Source organism: Cervus elaphus, chromosome 12 (genome assembly GCF_910594005.1).
Source record: "Cervus elaphus chromosome 12, mCerEla1.1, whole genome shotgun sequence".
NCBI classification, from domain to species: Eukaryota; Metazoa; Chordata; class Mammalia; order Artiodactyla; family Cervidae; genus Cervus; species Cervus elaphus.
The window spans coordinates 25,680,478-25,704,621 of NC_057826.1; the positions used below are offsets into that span (position 1 = coordinate 25,680,478).

Genomic DNA, 24,144 nt, shown 5'->3' on the forward strand with positions numbered 1-24,144 from the left:
TTCTCGATCTTCACCTTCCCTGAGGCGGGATTCGTCGAAGTCAGTTGGATTGGCAGGGCACGCAGCCAATGAGTAGCGCGGACCCCCAAGTAGGGCGGGGAAGAAAGGATTGGGGCGTGGCGCTGGGAGGAGTCGCGGAAGCAGAACCGGGAGAAGGGAACCATCTAGACGGTTCGCTCAGTTCTTAAATCCTAAAGTGTCGATCAGTTACTAGTGTCTCGGCCAACCTAGCTCTCTGGGGTGGGGCAATTCGTTCTGAGTTGGTGGCACCGAAGAACTAGAGCCAGAGCTGGCTTTTTTCTTCTGCCCGCTTGTGGGCGTTGGCTTGGCGTGGCCTGGGCGTGAGGGCGGCTACGGCCCCGGGAGGAGGAGCTGGGTGGGGTGGAGGAGTGAGAAATGAAGTTTCTAGGATGGGCAGTCGGCGTCCTGTAATTTAATTTTGCGTGCTTCGCAGCGTCTTGGTGTGAGCTCTGGGTATCTTATCTGGCGGGCGGGGGCAGCAGGAGACCGGGAGAGCTACCGGGGAGGCTGACCATTTTTCCCTGCGCGCAGCGGCCTACAGTGTGGGAGGGAGGCATGGGCGTGGTTGAAACTCGTCCCCTTTCTTGACCTCACTTTGCGTTTCCCCTGCTTGTCCTACCACTTTAAGCTTCCTAGTTTCATCTCCCTGTTCTCTCGCCACTGCTTTTGTTATTTTCCGTTTCAAGTGCTTTATCCGCCGCTTCGAGTTCTCCGGGACGTCTGTGGTCAAACCCCACACGTTGAAGTATAAAATAACCCGGTCTCACGCCTCTCACGATTCTCTTAACCCAGGCGAGCGTAGACTCAGCTGAGGGAGAACTCTCAGAGGAGGTAGATAGAAAGGAGCGCAATTCATTCTGTCGTGTTTAAGAGTAATATGGGATAGGTGATAGAAGCAGGCGCCTATAAATGGGCTCCGGAAGGAAGACAGTAAAAAAAAAAAGCGATAACACTTCACCTTCTGTGGGGAAGCTGGAGACGTTCATTCAGCTTTACCAAGTCCCAGGATGTGAGAGTAAGACTACGAGTGCAATAGTGTGTCTTTATGAGGTTGACAGTTCAATAAAGAGCTAAAAATAGGTCAAGAGAAGTGCTATGGGGAACACAAAGGAGGCAGCGCATCCAGTAGGGGAAACTAATGTTCCCGAGGGCTTCCTGTAAGAGGTGACATGCCAGCCTCTGACCTTTGTCATTCTTTGCATGGGTTGTAGCATGGGCAAAGATGAGAGCAATCTGTGCTGGGGGCAACTACAAGTTGAAGGTTGGTGTCAGTACATGAGGGGGGATACAAATAAGAAACAGTCTTTTCAGGTGGACGGGATATGCCATGATCTTTTCCCAGAGGCTATGGGGTCGCGGAGAGAAGCATCTTTTGAAGGAAGTTAATGTATGGTTCATATCCAAGTTCTTTGAGACAGTGCTGGAGAAAAGTTTTTGAGAGAAACAAAAGTTATCTATAATTTAAAAAATAACGTTGACAGAATCCTATAAAGTTAACCAATGGATGTTTAAGTTTCTTTTATCTAGTTGTGCATGTAATTTCCAATTTTTAAAAGTACATTTGCTATTACTTTGTTAATCTCATTTCACAATTGCCATCTCTTTTTCCATTAAAGAAGTTAAGGAAAAAATTTTAACTAGGAAAACTTTTTTTAAAAATTAGGAATACGAGGATCAAACCAAAAATTTCTATTGAAGTTGCCTTAAATGGTAAGTACAGACTTCTTGATTTTATTCTTAGAAATTTTTGTCTTTTGTGCAGTTAAAAAGGGGAGTTCAGGGAGTTAGTGGGCTGGAGAGCAATACACAGTTTTTATAAAACTAATGATATGTGATTTAGAGATAGGGCCCAACTACAACTGAAAGCAAAAGAGAACTGTGAGAAACACTGACTCTTCAGATCTGTTGTATTCAGTCCTCACAAACTTACCTTAAGCAAAGCAAGATTGTGAAAAAGCAGACATGCCAATTCTTACACACAAAAACCAAAATTAGAGCTTCAGAAGGGAGAGGTTCTTTTGTATAGTAACTATCTGTCTGCACAGTTATTACATTTTGCCATCTAACTACCACATTCCTTAGTACAGCTTTCTGAAACCACAGTAGCAATTTTGTCTGTATTTTCATTAGCTGTATTTTTTCTGCTCTCACTTTTCACTCAGCAAATTGATGTTTCATAAGTTTCATACTTTAAATGGCATCCTGAGCTTGTCCCAAAAAGACACAGTGTTTGCACTTTTATTTTATATGAAATAAATTTTTGCAGTTCTGGAACACTATCATATACTGACCTTTCTTGGATTTTTTTAATATTTTTCCTCATTTGTATTGATTAAAAAAATTTTTTTCCTATTTTATGATTGTGGCTCATAATTCCTTAAACTTGTGGCGCATTAAAAATGATCAAACTTAGCAAACTTAAGATGAAATGATATTCATCAACTTCAGTAATGGTGCGGCAAAACAGGTAAAGCCCTGCCTACTGGTGGGAATGTAAAATAGTACAGTCTTTCTGGAGGACTATGTGACAATATTTTTTCTTTTTTTTTTTTTTTTTTAAGTCTTTATTGAATTTATTACAATATTGCTTTTGTTTTTTTGGCTGCAAGGTATGTGGAATCTTAGCTCCCTGACCAGGGATTGAACTCGCTCCCCTTGCAATGGAAGGCAAATTCTTAACCACTGGACCACCAGGGGAGTCCAATATTTTTTCTTTACCTTAAATATGACCATACCCTTCATTTAGCATTACTATGTGGGATTTATCTTAGGGAGATAATGGAGCATGCAGGTATATTATTTATGATAACAGTGATAAAGGGGAAATGGCTTAAATATCTGACAATAAGAAATAATTATTTGACCTACAGTCATGAATTAAAAATTGTTTACAGGATTTTTAATGACACAGGAAAATGTTCTTGGTATAATTAAGTGGAAAAATTAGATACAACAATTTTGTATCATCTTATCCTATATGTAGGATAATCATATATATGAGAATTGCATCAAAAATGGTTATCTCTAGAGGGTGGGATTATCAGTAATTTTTCTAAATTTTCTCTTTAACAGATGATTTTTAAAGCTTGGCTATCAGCATTCAACTGAAATACAATTCACAAATCCTACTATTTACATAGAAATTACTACTGATTTTCAACAGGTGAGATCTGTTTGGCAGATTATAAATACTAGGGTGTTTCACAATATTTTTAAAATCCAAAGACTGAGATTTTACACAGTCTGGATGAAACAAAAACTATATGTGTGTCAAATTTTCTCTGATGAACTCCCCAAACCCAGAAGAGTACTTGGAACACAGTAGTAATTCACTTGCTCAGTGTTTATGAAAAGTGATCTGAGACATGTTAAAAACTGGAAATAGTAACTTCACTTTTTCCCTGTATAAGAGGAAGATTCTTTGCTTGCCTCTTACATTTCTGTACTAAATAATACTGCAGAGACCAAAAATTGAAACAAATTCACATCTGAAAATACTTGTACCTAGAGATACAAAGATGAATGAGATGAGGTCTAAAACTGTGTGCTGGTGGTAGTAAGGCCTACCCTAAGGAGATTACCTGAGCAAGAATACATTTTTTCCAGAATTACTAGTAAAGAAATTTACGGATATTCTGAAACCCTCTCATTCCCTACCCAGGTACAAGCTTCATAAAGATTGTGGATTGAAGAGGTAATGTTGCCCTGAAGAGAGGAGTGGAGTCAGTAGCAGCCTGTAATTTGAGAACCTATCAGCAAACTGGAGTTCAATTTCTTATTATATTTAAGATCTCTATGAATACTGCCATTTTATAATTCTTAGGATGTACCCAGTCCCAAAACATTTCTCCAATCACCTGTTACTAAAATTTCACCATCTGTTTCTTTGAATCTTAAAACACTCAGTCTTTAAAAGTTCTATTTGAATTGTAGATACACAATAATTGGAATAGGACACTACCTTGCCTTGTATGGAAGGCTAACGGTCCCAAACCTGGAAGAGAGACTTTTCTAGAAAAGTGAATCTGTGTAATAGCAGACAAACTGTACCTTCTTCAGTTTTGTAGAGTGCTAACCTCAAAGACAAGCCTCTTGTAGAATACTCCGAAATAATTTAAAAGAAGTAAAAGTAAAAGTTGCTCAGTTGTGTCCGGCTCTTTGCGACCCCATGGACTATACAGACCATAGAATTCTCTAGGCCAGAATACTAGAGTGCATAGCCTTTCCCTTCTCCAGGCGATCTTCCTAACCCAGGGATTGAACCCAGGTCTCCTGCATTGCAGGCGAATGTATAGTCCATCGGGTCGCAGTCAGACTCAACTGAGCAACTTTCACAAAAGAAGTGAAGGTGTTGTCTTATATATGGAGAATCAAATTCAATACACCATCATTGCTAATACTTATTAACTTCTGTGAAATTATGGCACTTATCTTTCAGAACTTACCTGAAATGAAGAGAAAACTCATTGCTGATCACTTGAAAAAAGAAAAACAATTTTTTAAACTCTCAAACGGAAATTTAACAAAATGAACTACATTGATAAGGTAGCTATTTCTCTGAATAAATTGTTATTTTGAGAAATAGATTAAGCCTCTAAAAGAACTAAATACTATGTCAGTGAATTTTTATAAATAATTACCTATTTTTATATTATGAGGAAACCTAATTTGTTACCATCTGTCTGCCATGAGATAGTACTTTTCTAGTCATTCTGTATTGAAAGAAACCAGGATTTGGAAATTAGAATTTTAGTTAATTCTTTGTGCACTTCTTAAGGTGCTCAGGAATACTATAATTAGCTATATCAGATACTTTATTATTCTGGTATTATAGAATGAAAGGAACAGATAACTTTTCAGCCAAATAATTTTTTAAAAAGAGCAAGGTTAGAAAAGTACAGTATAAAAAAAGTAATATAAAGACATTTTAAATTCTGAACATAGAGGAGGAAATTTTATTAGATAAAGCATGGATTAAAAAGTATAACAAAAATTCTCTATGTAACCCAATACTCCATTTTATACTAATATACAGAAAGTAGTCACATTATAGAATGCATTTATATCATTTATAATTATTATGATTTATTACATTTGTAGTTTAGTACAGTCAAAATTTAAGCCATGTTTCTCTTGTAAATCTAATTCCACCAGTAATCAAAAATTGTTGAGTTTCTACTACATTGATCTGGCACCTTGAATTATTGATAGTATTCTTTTATCTTTACTGTTTTCTGTTTACTTGTTGGAAGTCTGCAGTTCTATATGCTTGTTCATATTTCTAGAAGAAACTGGCTATAGTTTTTGTTTTTTAGACTGTAACACTTCTCTAAGTTTATTTGTTTTATTTCTCTTAAAGCAGATGAATTCTTATGAATTTGAAATCTTTAGTGGATTTCTTATCTCCCTTCTCACCCCTGTACCCAGTATCACATTTTAATTAACTTTTCTGATTTTTTGTTATTCTTATTATGAGAATATTCATGTTATTATCCTGCTTTATATCTAGAGATGTTAAATGACTTAAATTCTGCATCTGCTCTTAAGTATGCTCTTAAGTTAGATCTCTTTGTGCAACTCCCTATTAAAACATTTGATGGCATGGGCATAAAAACAAAATAACCATTTCTGAATATATACATCTTGATATTGCAGATGAAACAATAATGATTATGATGATGATATTGAGTTGACTACACAGTTAACCAAAACTACAAATATATTCACAATATGCAAATAATATGGCTGTCAGATTAGTATGGTTGATAAATGTATGTATATCTATCATCAGGTTAAAATATCATCAAACATTTCTTTTTCCCATGAAAGCTTTTTTTAAACATGTTAACAGTTGTTTCATTCAATACTTAGTTGAATTTTGTCTTGAAATTTGAAAACTGAGAAGCATGGTATTATGTATTAATACCAAGAATAAAGGTTTAACAGAAGCTTATTCTGCCTATTAGGTTACATTGCTAAGTTGAAAAGAAAATGTGACTTGATACATTCTTCTTGGTTGTCTGTGATCTGTGAATATATACCACTGTGGAAGTAATACCACTTCTGTTTTTTCTTAAAGCAACAGACTTAAAAGGGAGCCTCATTAATATTAATAATCAAGATTTGTGACTGGTATATACAGTGAAAAAAAAAAAGGCAAATGTCACATTACAGTAAGCAATAACTAGATTTTCTTGTTAAAATATTGGTCTTACACGTCTTCTTCTTTGTACCCACATCTTTTTATTTATAACCTAAACTACAGATTTGGGATGTAATTTTTGAAACTAACTACATTTCATGATATATAAACTTTAATTCCATTTAAGTTTAGAATTATATGTGTTTACACAGGTAGGTGATTATCTTACTTTATAATGTATTTCTAATAGCCTAACAAGCCCTTTTATTTTAGGAGGGACTCTTGAAGATAATTAGCATATAAAGTTTCATTTCAGTGTAGCTTTAATCACTGATGTTGTTGTTTTCTTTAGCAGATTTTTCACAAATAATAGAGTCACTGTGAATCGATTTTGTCACAACAAAGTGATTCCAAAGTGATCTTTACTGAGTTTTCTTGGATCCTTGCAACTGGAACTTTTGGGGTTGATGAGGTTTGTCAGAAGACAGAAAAGATGGTGTCACTTCAGATCTGATATTCCTGGGTCTGGACTTAAAGATTATCTGTTGATTGATTCTTCCCCATGTCCTCTCCAAATTCAGATCTCACTTCTCCAGAGGTTTAGAAGGCCCTATTTGACCACTGCCACACAGAAAAAGACAAAACTCAAGAAAAATAATATTACAAGTTGACTGCTCTACAAGATACAACATAAATCTTAGTTAGGTCAGAATTTCATGACTTTTGGCACCAGGCCAGCACACAGTTAATTGAACCAAAAATGGGAACAAAAGCACAGATCCTAAAACTTAATTTCTTCCCCAATATAATTCACTGTGCCCTTTAAATATAAGGTATTCTTTTCACCAATATAATTTTTCAGCATTGGGGCAACTTTTTCTTACAAGGGCTAGCATAGAATGGGTAGGACTCATAAATATGAAACAAGAGGAGGACAGTCAGGTAAAGTAGGGAGGAAGGAAGCAGTTAAAAAGTATTTTCCTTCAAATAAAATAATTTTACAATGTACTTGTTAATAGCAAATCTCTGAATGAAACATATATCTAACAAGTTCATGTTCTTTTTATGAGTGCCTTCAGCCATCAGGCTAACATTGTTCTCTTCAAATATTGTTTTACACTCTGCAAATGGAAATAAAGTACACCCACACACAAAAAGGAGTGTTCCTTCAAATTCCTAAGTTCATAGCGCTCCTAACCTGCCCCAATGATTCTGGGTAGAATTTTATTTTTTGCAGCAATGATTTGCCCTAATTTTGTAATAAAAGAAATTCTTTTTATTTTTTCCACATCAAGGAACACATAAGCATTTGAAAGAAACAGTGACTTTCATAATCAAGACGTTTATATTTCTGTCATCTAAAAATGAGTTCTGCTGATTCTGCTATAAGCAATTGGTTTAAGTAGAATAAAAACAACGTAGTAACTTTCAAAACAAAGCTTAACTGGGATTTCATGAAATGTCTACCGATTCTTTTCTCAGATAGGTAAGTACAAAGTTATTCAAATGTTCGCACATAAAATTATTACTATTCCTGACTCATGAAGTCATGTTTTTTACATTTTTGTCATCCTTCAGCCCTAGAGTTTCCTGTTTTTACTTATTACAGTGGTGATTAGTACATTGATACATTTAATTCAGAGGCAAATACTGAATTATAATCTTCATACAATCTTTTTCTTGCAAGTAAGATGATAAAAAAAATATATAAATGGCTTCCTGCCCACTAGTGGTCTGTGGTGGAATTTGACAGAAAGGATGAAAAATTTTGTCACTAATAATGGACCTTAGTGATTTGGTTCCCCTAAATATAGTAAGGGAGCAACTTAAATGGATTTAACTTCTTAATGCTAAGTTTACTAAGCATATGCATATAAATATGTAAATACTATTAAACTGGTTTAAAATTAGCATAAATTTATAAGCTGCTATTGTCATTTAGTTTATATTTACCAGTATTTAGAGACAAACATTCTAAATCCTTGCACTTTCACCTTTTGCCAGCATATAAATTTATAAGTAGCTAAATTTCACTTGGTCTAGACTTGACCCATATGTTGGGGCTTTCCTGGTGGCTCAGTAGTAAAGAATCCGCCTGCCAATGCAAGAGACACAGGCTCAATCCCTGGTTCAGGAAGATCCCCTGGAGAAGGAAATGGCAACCCACTCCAGTATTCTTGCCTGGGAAATCCCATGGACAGAGGAGCCGCGAGGGCTAGTCCATGGGGTCACTTAGGGACTAAAGTGACTAAAGTGACTCTTAGTCATGACTAAGAGTCATGACCTAGGGACTAAACAGCAACAATCCCTATGTTACCATGGAGTATGTCCTTGAGTTTGATAGAAGGCAATGAGAGCGGGCCACCTAAAAGACTGTGTAGATCTTTTGTACGGAATCTTCACCTTCTCCTTCTTCTAGTCTCACTGTTTAAGAAAATAGCATTTGGCAGATGGTAGAGAGATCATTGAAGTAGTAGGCTTTGTTAAGGAACAGAAAACCTATTGCATAGGTTTTAGAAATCAGGCAGTAGATGCATGAAATTAAAATCTGATTAGATGGGGAGGGATGTTGTTTCACTTAAACCAGTAGACTATTCCATTTCCTAAAAGTTTGCTGCTAGGATAGGGTGGATATACAATTGTTGTTTCCTGAAATTATCTTTCATTTCTTTTACAAGTAAGATTGTAAGTTTACATTAGAAATACATAGATATTTTTGGTAAATTGAATTATAAATAGCTAGAATAACTTATTTTTAGACAGACTTAGATTGCTCTGTAAACTTGAATCCTTACAAAATGATAATTAGGGATTTTGTCTTTAGCCAAATAAATGAAGAATTTCTTATCCACATCACCTGCTAAGGCAAAAAGAGGAAAACATTCTGGGGTCCTGATTTGAGGGGGGCACAATGGAGATTTTCAAATGATTTATCATATAACCAAATGGTGGCTGGTCAGAGAGGTTAAAACATATCAATCAGGAATAGGGAAAACAGAGGCAAAACATCACAGAGGTAGAAATATAAAGGAAAATTAAAACATAGAGTATTTAATATTCATTTCTAAAACATCATTCTGAATTATCAAATAAAAATGTTTTGCTTCTGACTGATATATTTTCACATTATTCAACATGTTCATTTAGGTACCACTATTACCAACTATCTTACCAGGCACAGTAGATGACAGATGATGAACAAGGAGCAAAGAATCTCATAGGAGCTTTGTCATACGTGTTCCCTGAACTGAAAAGGCTTTTCTTTGTAGTTCTTGGTTGGTAAAGTATGTTGCTTAATGGTTAAGTACAGGAATGTAGGAATCAAATAGGTCTAGTTTCAAGTTTCAGTGCTAGTATTTAGTTTCTGTATGATCTTAGGAAAAAGATTCAGTCTCACTGAACCTCAGTCCCCCATCTGGAAAGTTATTGATAGAATACTTACCTCATAAGGCCATGAGGATTCATTAAAATTACATCTCTATCAAGTGTTTAGCAGAGTAAAAGAGTGTTAATGAAATGGATGATGGGATTACTGAGAGCCCTGGGATGGATAGTTCATAGATTTCCAAATCTGGGACACAAGTTCTTAACACCAAATCTAACTTTACTTGCCAGTTCCCTGGCATTCATTCTATCCCTTTGTTTACTGCACCTCAGGTATCAGGAGATAGGAGACATTCCACAAAGGTATGTTCCCACAGAGCCTTTTGGTACCCTGGAATCTTAGGCATTGTCAAAGCCTTCAGAGCACTTCTATCACCGAGAAGCAAATGTCACAAAGGAGGTTGGGGTGGTGATGAATGATGAGGAGCTAATCAAAGTAGATTAATGGCGAAAAAAAAAAAATGTGTAACTCATAAAACCCATTTAGAATTAAATATACCAAACTACTTTATTCTCAACTATGTATGCATATACATGTTCAGGTTTTTCTCTTCTGGTTGATACTAATTTAGCATTTTGTTAACAAGTTTTATGTTTAACTTACTGTTAACTCTGGTTCTTTGGGGAATTTTCCACAGATCTATTAAATACAGTTCTTTTTAACTAGTGATATATAGGAACATGTATTATTTAACCAGAGAAAGTTACAAACCACCACCAGCTTCTCTTCCCACTTTTTATAAACATTGGAATATTATCTCACATGTTTATGTTTGGCATGTTCATAAAAGCTGTTTCATTAGGCATTCTGTAGCTCTAATGGAATTAATCAGATTATTTTAGCCTATCAAATTCTATATTTACTCACCTCATTTGTTTTAACTCAATGTTTCCACCTGTCTCATATTTTTGTTAACTACAATACTTGTGATTTTTACTTAGTCTATTATTTTTCCTTTTAATTGGTGCTGACTACTCTAGAAAACTCTGTCCTTATTTTAATTATTTAATTTTTGTATCTAGCCCTTGGAGTGCTTCTTTTTGTTTATACCCAAACTTTAAACATTAGCCATTTTACTCATGTAAGTCATTTCTCTGAATATTCTTACTTTAAAAATACAGGATTAAGACAAATTTCTGAGTCCTAATCCACTAATCTCTGAGATTCTTAGTCCTGTTTACTAAAAATTATAAACATCTGAGCTGCACTGGAATTGGTGGCAAGCTTGCTAAGTACTGAATCCATTCCCCCAAGATTTTTGCTGGAGAACAAAAGGCCCTTTAAGAAAGACCGTATTTGTAAGAAAAAACAAGATTCCACATATACCTATCTAGATTTCCCCTTCATTTGCACATTTGGAGCCTAATCATGTAAATGACAAAGACAGTAGGAGGAGGCAACATCCACAACCTTGATTCACTGTCTTCATAGCACTGGAGGGCAAGAAGCGGTATTAAGTAGGCACAGCTCTGTAGCTCCACTCCGTGAGAGGGAAGAAGTGAGAGAAAACTGGGCTAGAGAGGTGTTGGATAGTTTTCACTCCCCCTAGTTTTAAAAGGAGGCATGTAGTCATTAAATGAACTCTTTCTTAATGAGGAAAATTATACATATACTCAAAGAAACTTGTACTGCTGTAGCTAGCTGCAAAACAAAAGACATGTGTCCTGTGTAACACACGGGGAAAACACATCCTGCGGTGTGGCTTTGTGAAACTATAAACATCTCAGTTATGTAAAATTAGAGATTATGTTTAATGTTTCTATATTTGCTTGCTAATTGGCTGTTAGTATGTGTCTAAAACTAAACCCCTTTCCCAATGGGTTAGAAATCATTTTTTACAGAGTGGTAGTATTTAGAAAGGCTTCTGTTCTTTAAAGGCTTCCCAGGTGGCTCAGTGGTAAAGAATTCACCTGCCAATGCAAGAGACATGGGTTCAATCCCTGGGTCAGGAAGATCCCCTGGAAAAGGAAATGGCAACCCACTCTGGTATTCTTGCCTGGAAAATCCCATGGACATAGGAACCTGGCCGGCTACAGTCCATGGGGTCGCAAAAGGAGTCGAACACAACCTAGGGACTAAGCAACAAACTTGTTCTTTAATGGTGGGAAAGCCATTGCAATAGAGGCTTTGAAGAGGGTCATGGAAAAAGTGCGTCCAAAGAAAGTGATGTCTACTAAGATGCTATATACTTTGGAAATTTGGTTTGAGAGCTTCTCTCTATTCTCTGATGGTCTCTGGGTTTGTTACAGAACTTTTATCAGGTTTCTATCAGTAATGTATATACATTTTTCATTTTAAGTTGCATTTCAGATTTAATAACTTGATAAACTATTGTATCCAAGAACTAAGATGAATCATTTTTCTTGCTTTTTCTGCTATATGGCTTTTTTAAAAAAAATCCTGATTTCTCATTTGTCTTTTTTGTGTATTTCCCCTATCTCTACTTCCCATTATTTTGTTCTAATACTGTATGGCTCCTGTACTATTTCAGTTCTTACTTAACACCTCAACATGTCCTCACAAATCTCTGAGCACACACTCTGGTCTTCTCTTTCAACTAAATCTATGCTAGTCAATATGTCTCTCAGTTCTCTTGGCAAACTTGTTCTTTTATGCAAATTGTATACAAAAATATGACTTGCATATCTTTAAAATGTGATGTAAACAAAAAGAACAATACTGTTAAATTACTGTTCATAATCACAAAATTATACTTTTAAATATAGGAGTTATTTAAAATCCCTTTCATTATGAGACGGGTATTACTATGCAAGTAATTTACATTAAAACGCATTCTATCCAACAGATGTGTTGATTTGTGGGCCAGTTTTAATTCACATGTAATTCATGTAGACCTCGTGTCAGCAACAACTAACAGTAATACTACTTTATCTAAAAAATGATAAACTGTCTCCATTTATATATTCTGTTATTATTTTATAGTCCTCAAATTTTATAGTCCTTTACAGAAAAAAAAAAGCATGTTGATAAACTAATTTTCCATAACACACTTTCTCCAAATCTTAGTATAAAACACAAGACATGTTTTTTTGCACACTCTACTTTTATAGAACAACCAGATTTGTGATTGATTTCTTTATTTTATTAGATTTATCAATATACATGGCAGCTTTCTCAAATCTCAAAGTAAGTTCCAAAAGTATGTCATTTTAAAGGTGAAAAGTCATTTTCCTTTAGATGTCATCTTCCTAGAAAGCTATTAAAGTCTATTTATAAACAAAAATAATTGATAAACTAACACACTTTAGAAATCAAAATATTTTAAATTATTTTAAATGAATACAAGATATGCTTTTTTAATTAACTATCATAGTTAAATTTAATATCACAAAACAAAATGACTTGTCCCCACTAATTTGTCAAGTGGAGTAAAGTCATTGGGTTTTTACACTTAATATAAGTTTTAAATGTGATTATTAAATGATAATATTTTATCAATTATAGGAAATATTCATTTATAGGAATTTCCTTAGGTCCATCAATCTTTTTAGGCCAAGTTTGAGCCCATGTCAACCTTCAAGGTTAGATTCAGCGCACCTAACCTGCCTACTAAGTTTTCAATTTAAGAATATGAATTTCACTGGTAAGACAGGGAAATAAACAGTGGCTAAATCATTGTTCAACTTACAAAAAAAAAAAAGCTAAAGTAAATGGGATAGTTTTAAATAACTACTTAAAAAAAATTTTTTTTTAATTTAAACAGGAATGGCCAATGATATTGGGTTTAAAATTTCACAAGGTAGCCTTAAAAAACAAAATAAAAAATAAAAATTGTGACATCATCACATTATTGATTAAAAAAAAAACAACCTAAGCTTCAATAGTCACTGAAGGGGTAACAACCACTTGTAATCTACATTTAAAAGTAATTTTAATCATAGCTAAAACAAACTAAAAACAAAGAATTCTATTAAGAAATAACAAAAATGATAAACATTTAATAACACCTAAAATGTAGATACTTAAGATCCTAAACAAAAATATTAAAGGTAAAAGGGCCTTGAAAATTTTTTTCAGCAAGTCATCTTATAAAATCATTTTCTAAACAGGTCATATCCTTTGCTTTGGTGTTTTGTCTCCTATCAGCTAAACATTATACAGTAGAAAATCCTTATGTTCTTTTCAAATGCTTGGCATTATAATGTGATCTCATATCTTTCCTCAAGTTAAATTTTGCTCCACATATTCCACATGTATACAGATGAATATCCATGTGCTGTTCCAACTGTTCATTATTTGGAAATATCTGAAAGCAGACCTGGCATATAGTCTCACCAGCAGATAAATGAGAAATCATATGCCGTACATGGTCATGTTTTCTGAAGTTGCCTTGATCACAAATGGAACAGACATACCTGGCCATGCCTTTGTGCATGTCATTGTGCAGACGCAACTGACGTTCTCTTAAAAATTGCTTCCCACATGTCTGACAAACAAACTGTTTTTCCTTGGTATGAACAGTATAGTGTTCTCTTAAGTGACACCGCTGATAAAATCCTTTCCCACACAGGTTACAAAAATGCTTTCGTCTGTGATCTCTTTCATTCTCTTCCATGATGGCACTCTTAAACATTTCTTGGTCTAGGCAGCTAGACATATGTTCAACCACTAGATTTTCAGTTTCAAATCGCTGGCCACAATTAGGACATCGAAAAGGACAGGCAGAATGTTTAAATAACTGCTTTTTTTGGATACTGTTTATCTGGAAATGATTGTCTCTAAAGTCATCCAACATTTCAACAAACATATCCCTTATTTCTGACTGTTCATCAGGATTCTCTTCCATGTCCATCTTCTCCTCGGCATTTCCTAACCCATTCATGGTCAGATCTTGGGGCTCTCCACATCTCTGGGCATGCTCCTGAAGCTGTCTACCCTTCACAAGTATTTGTCCACATTTGCCACATGCGCAGATATTTTCGATGTGTTTGGCTAAGTAATGAGATGACAGGTCCTCCTCAGTTATTGTGAGCCCACACAGCTCACAAGAAGCATTTTCAGTGTCTTCTTGTACAGGACTGTTGTTGTTCGGTGGCCTCATGTTTTCTAAACCACCTCTTTCATCAGCATTTATTGACATCCGAGGTTTTAGAGTTTTCCTCCCACTTTTTTTAATACTGACATCTTCTTCAACGTAGTATCTATAAAATGGCTCTTCAGCTTCGTCTTCTAACTCATCATTGTCAGTGGACTCATTACAGTCTTTATCAGTAACTTTAATAATGTTAAAGTCTTTCAGTTCATCTGTAGGAATATCCTCTGGTTCCATCTTAATGATGATTCTTTTCCTCTCAGCGGCTCTGCTCTTTTCTTCACTGGCTAGTTCAGACTCCACTGTGCTACTTTTTCTGCTTCCAGTGGTTGAAGCTGAATCATCAGCAGCCTGGCTTGTGTCTCCTCTGTATTTGTCTGTCTGTGCAGAAAAGGTTTTAGAAGAATCCTTTTCACTAAATTCAGCTTTGATATTACTGTCTTTTCCATCTCTAATATCCACTAATCTATGATAGGATCTTGTGTTTTGGTATGAATGTCTGTTAGTACAGGTTAGTACATGCTCATCTAATAATTTTTCACAGCTAAAGCCAAATCCACAACTATCACAGGTAAAACTCCGTCCAAAGCGTCGTGATACACGTTCTTTTGGAGTAGATAATTTGGACACAGAACTCTTTTTACATACATCAAATAATGGCTCAGGAAAATTACCTAATTGCAACGACTCTTCATCAGGCTCTCTATTATGTGGTGTATTCACTGTTGAACTTGGCTCTGCACACCACCTATTAGCTTCACTGCCATTTCTAGCCACAGTGTCTTCATACATTCTCACCCCAAATATCATTTTGCTGTTCTGTTTGCTAGAAGCAGAAGATGAACATTTTGAACTAGAACAGTCTGCATCCTGTATGTCTTCTAAGCAGTCAGGAACATTGTACAGCTGTAGGTAGTTCATTGCCACTTTAAACTGTTCAAAACTGGAAGGAGCTGTCATAATTTTTCCTAAATACATGAACTGCAAGATGAGATCAAAACACTCAGCACTAATTTTCATGTTGCTGAGATTCAGTTGTGCAGTACTATGTTGATGGTTCATGAAAAACATTCTAAAATAGGAGCTACAGGCAGCTAGAACTGCTTTGTGTGCTTGAAAGTAAATGTCATCAATTGCAATACAACAGTCACAAAGAAAACCCCATTCCCTTTGGTTGTTTAGCTGCTGAAGGACATAGCTGCTGTGGCTGGGCTTTGCCATCTTCTAGTAGAGACCTATGTAAAACAAAAACATTAAAGTCAGACAAGAAATCAGAAAAGCACTTAAAAAAAAAAAAGCTGTCCATTCTAATGTAGTAAAACTCAATTAATATATACCTGAATCATTTTTAAAACTTAAAGGTGAAGATACCCAGCCATTTATTCAAGCTTCTCATTTTTATTTTAAGAAATACAAAATACAAGCAAAGGTATCAAAAGCAAAACCCATCATTTTGGTTTCTTTACAACTCAAGGAGGAAACATGCAATTTCAAACTAAATTTGAAAGGAAAAAAGACACTAGTTTTAAAGTACTTGAAGAATATAAACAGTGAAAACAAATAAAATAGCAATTTGAATTTAAAGATAGTAATTCAATTGCAGAATATTAAAAACTCTTCAGGTGATTGATATAAAGGAATTATTGCTCATCCTTAAGTGTGATACAGGTATTTTGGTTGTGTTAAAAGCATCCTATCTTTTAGATACACATACTGCTGTGTTTACTGATGAAATGATACATCTAGGATATGCTTGAAAATAATCTAGTGGGTGGGTATGGGGCTATAAATGATATAAGACTGGTCCTGTGGTGATAACTATCGAAGCTAAGAGGTAGATTTATTTCTATTTTTGTATGTTTGAAAGTTTCCTTAGAAAAATTCTACTCGCTAAAGCTTATTAGATTACATGCAAATGGCACCAAGCAAATAGGTTTGGTCAATGCCTGTCTCTTAATTTATTGGAGAAGGAATAATTCTGTATAAAGAAACAGGGGACCTATTTGGGAAGGAGGTATCTGTCCTTAGATTGTAAATTTTTCTTCATTTTTCAATCATTAAAAAAAGATATACAAAAGTAACACATGGTTATTGAAAAGAATTAAAACATAAAAGTACATAGAATAAAAACGCACCTTAGGTCACATACCTCTTTCCAGAGATAACCTCTCCAATTATTTATCTTCAGATCTGTTTATATGTATGCATACAGAGTCAACAGCTATTGAGTACCCACTACATACCATACAAATAGTTTTACTTCGGGTTTTTTTTTTTTTAACCTAAATGATATTGTACTGTATATACCTTTCTGCAACTAGTTTTCTTCACTTATCAACATATAAATATTTTTAAGGTACAGAGCTGATGCTGAATAAAGAGAGGAGCACTGTAAGTCCAGTTATATTACAAAGCTAAAGGAAGAGCCAATTTTAGCCTTAATTTTTAACCTGTATAAATAAAACTTCAGAATCTATCTTCTACTTGAAAACAAGTTCCTACGCAATTTGACTGAACATAAAAAGAACAACTGAACAAGCTGTTCAGAAAAATAAAACATCCATGTCTCCAAACCTTTTAATCTCTGCAGTGATAATTAGAAATTATCTAAATTTGCTTACTTCTACTTGCTTTTTATCTGTCACAAATCACATGTGGGTCACATACCCCTGTCCCCCACTGCCTAAAGATCACCCTGCTTGTTTTTTTCCTGCCTGAAATCAGAGTTACACAGTAGGGATGTGCCCCTGGTGAAATGAAAAGGGCTTATGAGACCTACTGCCATCTTTAAATTGAAACGTCTGGGCCTCTTCTAGAAGCCAGATCATGTAGTATTACAAGTAGGTATAATATTTCAACCTTGTGTAACTTAGGTATCTATACCAGAATTGAGTCATGTTCAGTATGTAAATATATACAAAATGCAACGTATGCTCAGATATTTATCAATGTGTTATTTATAACTCAAAATGCCTGGTAATAAGGGAGTTGTAAGTAAACCAAGGTAAATCCACTTCCTAAAATTCACTGTCATGTGGCCTTTATGAAAATTATATTTATGAATGAAGGCTATAAAAGAAAATGAGAAAAGTTTTCAGGATGGAAAGTCAAGTAAATAACCACAAGCTATGAAGTTATATAAAGATTACAAGAACATAAAACAACAGCAACAAAACCTTATTTAAAGAGTTAAAACACACATTCACACACAAGTATTGACCTCAAGCCCATTTTATGTAGGATGAGATTTCTAGATCTGTAGACATTTTACAGCAAGGGTCCCCAACCTCCAGGATCTAATGCTTAATGATGTGAGGTGGAGCTGATGAAGTGCATAATAATAAAGTGCATAATAAATGTAATGCACTTGACTCATCTCAAAACTACCCCCCTGGCCCCAGACCTTGGAAAACTTGCCTTCCACGAAACCGGTCCCTGGTGCCAAAAAGACTGGGGACACCACTGTTCTACAGGATTCAGAGAGACCTTTAATGAATAAAGAGGTAGAAGGATAGATATTATCTCAAATTTTCTTCTAATAATAAGAGTTGTTAAAAAATGAAACAAACTCATCTAGAGGATAATGACTGTCCCATCTAGAAGCAGGGAAGAAACTTTGTTGAGGACAGTACAGTGAAAAGGGCACAGGCTTTGGGTCAGATAGGCCTGAGTTCCAACTTAGCTTTGCCACCTTAGATAACCTGTTTGTCCTCATTGACCCCAAATTTTCTGAACTGTCAAAGTGGGGATAATTACACCTCAAAAATCGTATCAACATGAGACTTCACAGGAGCCATGTGTGAAATGTTTAGTGCTTGGCATGTGATAACTAATGGAAGTAATAGTGGCAGTTGTGATGGTGGTGATGCTTCCTTAAGCACAGGAGGGAAGTCTGACTAGACAGTCTTAAAATTTCCTTCCAAATAAGAGCCCATCTGTATGAAAGCCAGCAGTTTATCTGTTAAAAGTTTCAGGTTTAAATGTCTTATGATTGAAATAATGACATTAAGAGCCTAAAAGCTCCAAAGACCTTTCTAATCTAAAGGAAAAGCAGTTTTATGGTCAGCAAGCAAAATGAATGCAGCCACATAGACCAATATGATAGGCGCATCTGTAGCTACAGTTATAATTCACTTAAATTATTGAACATACATTCTGTGTCAAACAAAACACTAAGACAAGTAAAAGAATCAAGAGCATTTTTAACACACATTAACTAAAAAATCTGTTGAGTATTTTGGTGTACCAGGCACTGTATAAAGTACTGAGAATCAGCAACAACATAGGTATCCTATAATCTCAAAGATACATCACTGAGGGCAACTTATTTTTCTAGATGAGTTACTTCACTCAACACATACTCACCTACTATGCACGAAGGCAATGTGCCGCGATGGACAGAACAAGGGCTCAGGGTCCAACAGACCTGAGTATGAATCCCACCACCACATCTCTGTATTTCTATTTTCCCCTCATAAATTAATGCTAACACTACAGCTCTTAGGCTGATCTAAAACTGTAGTTTCCACAACATTACAACCAAGTTCTGAGTAAAGCTGATTTTAGGGAGAGTAACCTTTAATAGCAATCATTCACACATTAGCATGAACAACTCTCTTCTTGTTACGCCTCATTCAGAAAAGCTTTAAGGCGGCTTAATAACACCAAAACAAAAACAAACAGAAAGGCAGGAGGTGAAAGATCTAAATTCCTGTGAGACTTTTAGCTTGTTATGTCTTGAGAATAATTTTGCATTAAAATCTTTATTTTCACTCACTTTTATTAAACAATAGTTTCACTTGGACATGCGGCGGGGGTGGGGGAAGGAAAAAACAAGTTTCACTCAAATTCCAAAAGAAGTTTGCTTTTTTTTTTTATATCTTTAATAATGCTACCCCAAAAACACAGTGAACTTTGTTACAGTAAAGCTTGTTACCTGTTTTTAACAAATGTTTAGATTTCAAGTCTTGTTTTTATAATGATATTCTGATTGCTTTTGTTTGTATATTACTAGCCGCATCACTGGTAGAGCAAGTTTGTACAGCTACACGTCAAAGGCTGGGGTTGAGAGCAGAAACCAAAGTTGATCCAAAGCCGAGGGTTCTCCCAAGGCTAAAAGGAAACCCAATGTGGATGTAGTTCTCTAGAGGAGTAAGGAGTTAGGTGATGCACTGGATTTTTAAAATTTTAGTTTGAAAAAGTTTAACCAGCTTTCTCAAATTCAAAACCAGCTACCAAGCACATTAAGAATATTCAGTAATTTAGATACTCAGAGGCTTTTAGAGTTTAGAGATATAATCTGGTCCAACAGGCATATTTCCTAGGACAGTGATGTAGCGCTGTTAAAACAATGTATCAAGGAGGGCTAACTGTGATAAAGTAGGAACTGGTATTCCTGACCATCCAGATGGTACTAACCACTAAACAGTCTTGTTACTACATACTCCTTGCAGCGTGCCCTTCTGCAAAGAACAGTCAGCAAGGATTGGGCATGAGTCCTCAACACGAGATTTATTAAGATCCTTGCACAAGAAACTATACAATATCTGAACTCCATCTATAATGTGGTTGTGTCTGTATATGTGCATCTAGTCTTATTCAGTAGATGTGTTCCCTAAATTATACTTTAAGCTCTTTCAGTAAATTTCTCACTGACATAGTAAGGTTTCAGAAATACTTTTCCTTCATTGCTAAAGCTCTTAAATGGAAAAAAACATTTTTGCTGGATGTTTTCTGTTGCCCTGCTGCTGCTAAGTCGCTTCAGTCGTGTCTGACTCTATGCGACCCCATAGACAGAAGCCCACCAGGCTCCCCCCTCCCTGGGATTCTCCAGGCAAGAACACTGGAGTGGGTTGCCATTTCCTTCTCCAATGCATGAAAGTGAAAAGTGAAAGGGAAGTTGCTCAGTCATGTCCGACCCCATGGACTGCAGCCTACCAGGCTCCTCTGTCCATGGGATTTTCCAGGCAAGAGTACTGCCATAGCTTTAGTCAAATGATAAGGTAAGGGTCTATAAATAAGCCTATAAAGTAAATGAAAAAGTAAGTTAAAGGAATTTTGGAGTGACTCCTTCCATAAGGCGAATAACCACCCTCTAATCTGTGTCACTGACTTGCATTACTAAGAACACTCCTCTGAGAACCATTTGCATAGCTCAGGGCTTCCCAGGTGGCTCAGTAGTAAAGAATCTTCCTGCCAATGCAGGAGAGCTGAGTTCAATCCCTGGGTTGGGAAGATCCCTGGAAAAGGAAATGACAACCCACTCCAGTCTTCTTGCCTGGAAAAATCCCATGGACAGAGGAGCCTGGGAGGGCTACAGTCCACAGGGTCACAAAGAGTCAGACACGACTGAGCACACACACGCAGTTGAGTTTACAGTTCAGCATCCGAATCTCTGAACTACTAACAATTACCTCTGGGTCTCAAAGGTAATTGTAAGTACATACGTTCATTTCCTCATATCTATTTCTATGTCTTATATGATAAATGTATGTCTATGGACTTAACTTGAGGGCTATAGACTAGATTCCTAAGAAGCCTGAAATATAGTGAAAGGATTCTCTTCTGCTTATAAACCAGAATATCAGAATGTATTAAACACCCACCATGTTCCTAACACAGCATAAAGCACTGAGGTGGAGGGTAGAGAAGGATGGGATATGGTAGAGCTAATTCCATATGAGGGGTTACATTTTATTTTTTTATTTTGCTGAGTGGTGCAGCTTGTGGGATCTTAGTTCCTCGACCACAGATTGAACCCGTGCCCCGGCAGTGAATGTGCTGGGTCCTAATCACTAGAAGACCACCAGGGAATTCCCTGAGGGATTACATTTTAAACCAGGAAACAATTTGAGAAAAATTAAATACTAAATTATATTCAATAAAGTTCAGTAAGAGAAAAGCATGAATTGTACTAGAACAGTGGCTTTTAGGAAGGATTTGACTAAAGTCTCCATAAATGAGGATAAGAAAGAAAAGTAGAAAGCAAGGGGAAAGACATTTCAGATATCTGCATTGGTGTGTACGTAAAACAACTGGGGAGAGGTACACATCAGCAAAAATAAAAGCTTGAAAATGTAATGGGAGGGAAGATAAATTTGTTTCACTGGCCTTACTATCAAGCAGATGTGTGTGTGTGTAACATCTGCTTAAACTGGAGCCTGGCATGTCAATAGTAAGATATATAGTATTATATATAAAACATGTATATGTGCATGTAAATATGTATATCATTTGATCATTTAATCCTCATAACAATCCTACAAAGTATGTTCTAAGACCCATTTTCAGATAAAACAGAACACAATGTTCTATAACCTTCCTAGGACCATAGAGAACTTGGTGAGATTAGAACACAAGCAATATGACTCTTGAGCCTGAGATCATAGCCTTAATGACTTTGCTGCCTATAAAAATAAGGTCACCTTGGCAAAATTCTTCCTAGAATACCGTTTTCCAGGGTATACAGTGCTCCAATCTCTAAATTTAACCTAAGTAAAATTCTTTTGGTTTTTTCCTTGAGATTTCCAGGAAGAACTGGTTATACAGGTTTGTTTCCTAAAGAGAACAGATTTTTATTCAAGGTACTGAAATTGGACAGTCATGATAAAGTTTAGAGTATTTTATTCACTTTTTAGAATAGGCATCCTGACTGATTATTAGACTGCAAATTCAGTAGTTAGTACAGGAAGTTCTGAAATTATACTGGGTTATGTTCCAAAACTTTTATTTGGAACTTAAAACATATTCCCATAGAAACAAAGCTATAAATGGTGGCTCCATTCTGTCCTCACACCATAAAGTCTTTTAAGAACCCCAATGAGGCTGTGTATTAATTTGTCCTAACTGTGCTGTGCTGTGCAGAGCATGCCATGCTAAGTCAATTCAGTTGTGATTGACTCTGTGTGACCCTATGGACTGTAGTCCACCAGGCTCCTCTGTCCATGGGATTCTCTAGGCAAGAACACTGGAGTGGGTTGCCGTGCCCGGCTCCAATGGATCTTCCTCACCCAGAAATCAAACCCATGTCTCGTAAGTCTCCTGCATTAGTAGGCAGGTTCCTTACCACTAGCACCAACCGTTCTGTAGTAGTATTAATACTTGCACCTTTAGCACTAACAGAGGGACTATACAGCAATGCCTACTACACTCAGCTCTCTAGGACGGGGACAAGCTTAATGGCCTTTGTGTTCCCTGTGCCTAGCACAATTCCCATGGAGTTGGCACTTAATGCATGCTTGTTAAATGAAAATATTAAATAAGAACCCAGGGAGCAGACATTGATAGATTTGAATACCAGCTCTCCTACTTACCCAACTACAAATTTTCACCTCTCTGAGCCTGCTTTCTCAACTATAAAATAGAGATAACCATACTCCTCATGGAACTCGTATATAAACTAGAGATGAAAACTGTCTTTCTAATCCAAGAGCAATAGAATTTTTCTTAAACATTAATGTCATCCTTGTGAACAAAATTCACAGAATTTTACCAAGTGATCAAGTTCAACCTGCTGCTTTATAGATGAGAAAATGAACTGAGGCCCTGAGATATTAAGTCATATACTCAAAGTCATATCTAATTTTTGTAGATGACAGGATAGGACCTTGGTCTCTTTAATTCTGGTCTGGGACTCCTCCTAAAATTCTAACAGCTGCCCCCCACATACAGCAACATCTGGCTGTCTACTAGCTCCTCTGCATCAGTTTTGTTTTTCTGAAAAATAGGAACTGTTCAAATTTGCAAGGTTTGTTTGCACCTACACAAAACGGCCTGAGGCTATTATACTTTTGGAGAGTGTAGTTTGTGGGTGGTTAGTATTTTTCTGTCTCCTTACTTGTCCAGGCCAACTGCTGTCACCTCTAAAAGGTCTGCTGATCTCCTGTAGCCCAGCACTTCTGTTATGGGTTATGAAATTCAACAAAAACTCATTGAAACTGAGTCTACATAAATAATTTAATTTTCTGTGAGGACTAGGGAAGTGTTCTATGAGTATGATAAGGTTTTAATTCATGCACTTTGTTTAACCTATCTTAATTTTTGATAGGCAACAAACTGCCTTACTCTTTGCTGAGGTTGTCAACCAAATAACTTCTGAATAACTGAGGTGTTACTGTAGGCAAGGTACTAGGTCTAGGAAATGAATTTATTCACACAGAATGCAAAGGAAACAGTGACTTCTGAAATATTTTCTCTCTCCAGGAGGGGAAAAGGAAAAGCATTTAATTCAGTCTACATTTTGATCTGTTCATCCTGAGAAGGCAACATGGCATCTTCTGACCACCAGAGGGCACTGGGTGAACAGCAGGCTTATCTCAGCAAAAGGCAGCTTCACCAGGAAGTCCCTTTTTGCACGTGGCATTCATATTCTTAGGGTTCATTTTGTGGAACCCTATTCTTCAACATGCTCACTCTGTGATTTTGTCTGAGACCCACCTAAAACTGCTCTTCCCCCGCTTCCATCATGCACTAACCATCCAGATACTTGTGAGTCACCTAGGACTTCTGCCTCAGTTTACTAAGTTTTACCAATTTTCTCACTAA

At 36.1% G+C, this 24,144-nt stretch overlaps 1 protein-coding gene, 1 long non-coding RNA gene and 1 other non-coding gene across 9 annotated transcripts in view; 2 read left to right on the forward strand and 1 right to left on the reverse strand.

The window, feature by feature from the left end:
- Positions 1 to 8,651, forward strand: LOC122704768. Of its 3 annotated transcripts, none has more exons than XR_006343926.1 (5): positions 1 to 171; positions 1,685 to 1,731; positions 3,094 to 3,184; positions 4,460 to 4,566; positions 7,459 to 8,651. It is a non-coding gene; the product is annotated as an uncharacterized LOC122704768 (long non-coding RNA). The 3 variants fall into 3 exon arrangements; XR_006343927.1 differs by lacking the exon at positions 1 to 171 and adding an exon at positions 390 to 463; XR_006343928.1 differs by lacking the exons at positions 1 to 171; positions 4,460 to 4,566 and having other exon boundaries at positions 344 to 1,731.
- On the forward strand, positions 4,432 to 4,500 carry LOC122706062. The gene has a single exon (XR_006344313.1). It is a non-coding gene; the product is annotated as a small nucleolar RNA SNORD2 (small nucleolar RNA).
- ZBTB1 (zinc finger and BTB domain containing 1) overlaps positions 4,898 to 24,144 on the reverse strand; it is a 27,053-nt gene continuing 7,806 nt past the window's right edge. For 2 of the 5 annotated variants that reach the window (XM_043919733.1, XM_043919730.1), the window contains exon 2: positions 12,630 to 15,836. In XM_043919733.1, the coding sequence (XP_043775668.1) occupies positions 13,681 to 15,822 (2,142 nt within the window). In that variant the 5' untranslated portion in view covers positions 15,823 to 15,836 and the 3' untranslated portion in view covers positions 12,630 to 13,680. Of the gene's footprint in view, positions 6,785 to 12,629; positions 15,837 to 18,018; positions 18,088 to 18,966; positions 20,383 to 24,144 lie in introns of those variants that run through there. The other 3 variants (XM_043919732.1, XM_043919734.1, XM_043919731.1) reach the window with 3 other exon arrangements.